This window comes from Cucurbita maxima, unplaced genomic scaffold (genome assembly GCF_002738345.1).
Source record: "Cucurbita maxima cultivar Rimu unplaced genomic scaffold, Cmax_1.0 Cma_Scf00037, whole genome shotgun sequence".
Classification (NCBI taxonomy): domain Eukaryota; kingdom Viridiplantae; phylum Streptophyta; class Magnoliopsida; order Cucurbitales; family Cucurbitaceae; genus Cucurbita; species Cucurbita maxima.
In genome coordinates, this window is record NW_019272053.1 from 1,711,684 (window position 1) to 1,717,395 (window position 5,712).

Sequence of the window (5,712 nt, forward strand, 5' to 3'; positions counted from 1 at the left end):
AGTGTGGTAACGGTTGTGAATCAAGCCGTGATGAGCAGGTATTACATATCATTTTCAAAGTAAAATAAAAAAGGCATAATTTATTTTATTTTAATTTATTAATTTATTTTTTATTTTATTTGAGCGGTTACAAACCCATGACCTCCTAGCATGTGGTGCATTATAAGCCCCATATTTTCCTCTAGGATGCCGTGGACCAAGTTTTCTTAGTAAGATGTTATTTGGGCCTCATGTTTCTCTAACTAGGAGGATTTTAAAATAGAAGCCATAAACAAACCACCTCAACCTCCAACTTTGTTTTAGGTTAAATATTTTGAGTAAATTCTTTATTTTGTATATAAGTTATGCCAATGATATGTGAAACTAGTGTCCCAGTTTGAGGCGGTACCTCGTTGAACTCTTTCTTTGGTAAAGACAGCATGATGTGTGCTAGTCTACTCATCATCTACAAGAGGTTAACTAGCGAACCTACCCACAAGACCATATAGACACCCAAGGTTAGGAGTGCAACCTCATGTGCTTAACAGCCACTAAAACTATTCGCGTGATTCCACGTTCCCTCTGAGGATGAGTCTGCCATGCAAGGTAATCCTCCATGTGATTCCATGCTCCATCTCATGATGGACTTCTATGTAAGGTAAACTAACTGAACTATCAGATCAAATGACCCTAACTTGTCTATGCCTAGCTCTATGGTATGGGTACCAGAGTGGAACTCAGTGGTACGGGTATTAGAGTGGAGACTCTAATGGCACCATTAAACTAATGACATCGTAGAGAGCTACCTTTGTCATTCTTGGATGCCTTTGAGGTCTATTAGGTTCTTAGGGACGGTTGAAACCTTGTCTGTCATTTCAATAACATCTAAGACTAACTCTTCGAGGTAATCCACTCAATGAGCGCACATAGGTCTAGACCTCTGTTCACCACTCACGATCTTAGGGTGCAGAGTCTACCTAAAACATACTGGCTAGGTCAATTCGCAACCACTTTAGCACTAGTGCCCTAGTATTAGCTTAGTTATATTATGCATATTTTTCAAGGGAGACTATCCTATCGATCACCTAGAACATGGTATACATAATCTGAACATTCAAACATGTTTATTAAGGAGATTCCTATGAATTACCTAAAGTACTGAAAACATAAACTAAAAAATTCATACCATTAAATAAGTAAACAAGCTCAATGGAGAGAAAACATCCATCAATCTCTTGAAGCACATATCACAATAACTCATCCTTCTTTCTAATATAGGAAAAAACATTTTAAAAAAAAAACATTCATCACAAATCTCATCATAGGGGCATTTTGGTAATAGCTTGCATCTTACGTAGCTCACTCGACCATATTGCTCAACTCATATTCTAGTCAGGCATATTCTCTTTCTAAGTCTGCATAAAACATAAACGACATGCTTCTCGAAAATCTCAACCTAGGAGCATAACGATAGTTTTTCGTAAATTTCAGATTTCTCATCCCTTTTAGATTCTTTTTCATTTTCTTTGGATTTTCATAGATTTTCATTCAAAACTCGAATGAACTTTGTTCCTTCTATAAAAATTTTGAGCTTTAATCCATCTTTACAAAGGCATTTTTCTCAGTTGAACTAGCCATGTCAACCCAAAACTCGATCCCCAGTCAGTTATTCTCAATTTTAATCTTTTTCCAGATTGGTCCTAATGAAAAATTTTATGGTGTCAGAAACTAGACACTCTAAGGGATATGTGAAAGAAAATTTGAAGTAATTCGGATATTGGAAGCTTGAGAGCTGAGGTCCCGAACGTCGACGATGAGAAAAGTAACCATCTCAAACAACCCACTAAATGAACTCCGCTGCCTATGAAACTTTAATTATGAACATATTATGGCATGTTAAAGATTATATATGAAATTTGGTGGTCATTGGACAAGGTTAAGTAGCTAAACCAAGTAACGATGTAAAGGAGCATAATGCCCCAAGGGTCTTATCTTCGGTTCATAAACTAAATGACCTCCAAGGTCTATGAAACTTTGTAGCATACCCTATTTTATGATGATTGATGATATGGTAAAGTTTGAAAGCTATTGGAAAAAATTTAGAGGTTAAACCAAGAATGAGGGGGATAGAATGACTAAAATGCTCCTAGGACCTTTAAGGTATTTTCAAGGTCTAAATGCCCTTCAAATAACTTGATTCTTCTTATAAGGCCGGTTCCTAACGACATAAAGGTATGTCCAATATTTTTAGTTGATTAGAGCAATTTTAAAACCTAAACCAAGTTAGGGCCTAAAAAAACACTTAAAGTGAATACCTCGAGTAATTCTTCCCAAAACTCAAGACTCTTCTAGAATTATTTAAAGAACTCATTATGACTTCATGACATTCTAAAATGACTCAGGAATGTTACTAGGGATTAAGAATGCACGATACGACTTATGCTTTCAAAAATTATATAATGTTTAAGATTGAGAACTAGGGAAAATATATACCATCTCTACAACAACCAAGGTAAGAAGAATGTTAGGTACCACTCAAGAATAAGGGATCAAGGTCTTCAAATTTTTCTACTAAAGAAACTCCTAAGACCTCCCACGGTAAAGCATGTTCATGACTCAGACTATGCGGCTTGAAAGGTATGAAGCCTTAGAATAATATCAAAAGGGTTTCGTAGAATAATACCTAAGGAAGGTTTTATAGTCCATGTGTTTGTAGGTAAAGAGAAAAAGGTGCGGCAGTGGAGTAAGGAAAAAGACACCAAATAAAACGTAACTTAGGAATACAAGTAAAGCATACTAAACTTGAATGCTTGGAAATGAAGTCACTTAGTGTGGTGCTCGAGAGGAGTCGTAGGTTTGTCAAGTCAGCCCCATCTATATTCAAAGTTCACAGCTTTACAGAGTTGAAAGTTACTAATTAATTTAATTTGGTTTAAAACCTATTTTTAATTTCTAACTTGCGTTGACTTTTGGGAAATTGACCCGGCAGCCCCATGTGAATTGTATATGAATTAAATACCAAGTAAAGTCAATGATTGAAGGGAGTAAATTAAATGTGACCATAAAAAGGAGGCAGTTCCATTGATTTGCCACAACACAAATTTGAGAAATAAATGAGAAGCTTCCAATATGCCAAAAATCAGGACGCTCCTATTCTTGTTCTTTCTCTTCCTCTCAGCCGCCGTTGAGGCAAAACCAAAGCCTAAGAAAGTTAAATGTAAAGACAAGAAATTTCCTCAATGTTACAAATCTGAGCACTATTGCCCTGCTGATTGTCTTCGAACTTGTGTTGTTGATTGTTCCTCTTGCAAACCTGTTTGTACTCCGCCACCCCCTCCGCCCCCATCTCCTCCTCCGCCGCCACCAAAACCCCGCAAGCTCAAGTCTCCACCGCCTCCTCCGTACGTTTACTCGTCACCCCCGCCTCCACCCCCATACATTTACTCGTCACCCCCGCCACCACCCCGACACGTTTACTCTTCCCCTCCGCCGCCCCCATACATTTACTCTTCCCCTCCGCCGCCCCCATACGTTTACTCTTCCCCTCCGCCGCCACCCGCAACAACGGAGCCTCCACCTCCAATTCCTCCAACTCCAGCCCCTCCAACATCCCCTTCTCCACCGCCATCATCTGAGGCGTCCGGACAGAAGAAAGTTAGGTGCAAGAATAGGAGCTTTCCGCATTGCTACGGGATGGAGTTGACTTGTCCAACTGATTGTCCCGGCCAATGTGAGGTTGATTGTGTTACTTGCAGCGCCGTTTGCAGTAAGTTTTCACTCTTTTTTTTTTTTTTAAAAAAAAAAAAAAAAAAAAAAAAAACAACCAGTTAGACAAATAACCTATTTTCCTGTCAAATTGTTAGGTAATGATATTGTCTGCACATATGTTTTTATTCTTAACTTTTTCTTTTTTTTTTTTACGTACCCACAGACTGTAACCGTCCCGGAGCAGTGTGCCAAGACCCAAGATTCATCGGAGGAGATGGAATCACCTTCTACTTCCATGGAAAAAAAGACAGAGATTTCTGCATCGTCACCGACTCCAACCTCCACATCAACGCCCACTTCATCGGTAGAAGAAACGTCGACATGAAGAGGGACTTCACTTGGGTCCAATCCCTTGGCATCCTCTTTGACTCCCACCAGCTCTTCATCGGCGCTAGAAAAACCTCAACGTGGGATGACGCCAACGACCGCCTCTCCCTCTCCTTCAACAACCAAACCATTGTCCTCTCAAACCGGGAGGGCGCCACCTGGAGTAATTCAACCACGTACGAGGGGATCACAATAACTAGAACACGCAACACGAATGCGGTCGAGATCAATGTACCCGGTAACTTCAAAATCAAAGCCGTTGTGGTTCCTATAACGGAAAAGGAATCGAGGATCCACAAGTATGGGATTACACAAGAGGATTGCTTTGCCCATTTGGATTTGAGCTTCAAGTTCTATGCTTTGAGTGGGGAAGTGAATGGGGTTTTGGGGCAGACTTATGGTAGCAACTACGTGAGCAGGGCCAAGATGGGAGTAGCAATGCCTGTTTTGGGGGGCGATAAGGAGTTTGCTTCTTCAGGTTCTTTTGCTACGGATTGTGCGGTTGCACGGTTCAACGGGCAGTTGGAAGGAAAAGACAGTTCCTTGGAGGTTACAGCCTATGACAATATGAGCTGTGGCAGTGACATGGAAGGTGAAGGAGTTGTTTGCAAACGATAGGTTTGATCTCAATTGCTGGATTCTTCATCAAACCAATAAACCTTATGCTAATTATACCATAAAAGGTAATTAAGAATAAAAGTGGAAACTTGAAATGTGAAACCTTCTTTATTTTTTATTTCCTAATATTAAAATGAAGCCAAACAATTTGTTTTTGTTCTTTTAACTTTCTTCACATTAGTTGTAAGAGGATATATATTAATTTATATGATATTTCTTTCTCCAATACTCTTATGTTTAGCTTTGAGGGGAGGAAGGTACAATATGATTGGAAGGATGGTTCTAATTTTTTTTGGTATACTAATGAGAGACAAGATTTTTACATACTCAGAGTCCCTACTAACGTCTCATGTTCATCTATAATACCAAATATAACTCTTAAAAGAAAACTTCATCTATAGTTTAAATGTCGAAAACATTTAAAACATACTGTTTTCTAGAAATCACAGTCATGGTCTTATGTGTTTAAATACGAAATACCGGAATTTAGAGAATAAGAACAATACAAAATAATTTAAAATAATGAAATGCATAACATATTCTAACCTAAACCTAGAAATTTAAATATGAATCTACCCTATGCACGTGCCACAGTCTCTGCTCGCAATATCGCCGTCTTCCGTATAAGTGCGCCTTGCCTTTATCTGAAAAGTGATGTGGCACACGGCCGGAGTATTTCAAAGAATACTCAGTAAGTAGCCCCAATATAGGGGGTCATGCAAATGCAAACACATGCAATCATGATTTCGGGACCTATCTCTAAAATCTTCGGGGTGGCCTCCAGTCTCGAACAAATTGGATGTGTAGTACTTCCCTACACACGATTCACACGCGCGAGTGTATCCCCAGGGCGCTCGCACACCCCCTGGGCCCTCTGGTCAAGCTAATCTGTAGCGACGTCTAGAGGTCAGCGGAACTCCATAGTGTCATCAGTCATGCGTCTCATGAACACCCTCATCTGTGCACATTCGCACTTATCATCATATTGTGCGCGTTCGCACTCACCATCTCTATGGGAAG

The 5,712-nt window shown here is 39.6% G+C and overlaps 1 protein-coding gene across 1 annotated transcript; it reads left to right on the forward strand.

Annotated features, from left to right (window-relative positions):
* The first annotated feature begins 3,085 nt into the window (after positions 1 to 3,085).
* Positions 3,086 to 4,827, forward strand: LOC111468530. The gene is made up of 2 exons (XM_023113776.1): positions 3,086 to 3,745; positions 3,911 to 4,827. Exons 1-2 carry the CDS (start codon positions 3,109 to 3,111, stop codon positions 4,690 to 4,692), a joined length of 1,419 nt encoding a protein of 472 aa, XP_022969544.1. The 5' UTR covers positions 3,086 to 3,108; the 3' UTR covers positions 4,693 to 4,827.
* The last annotated feature ends 885 nt before the right edge of the window (positions 4,828 to 5,712 follow it).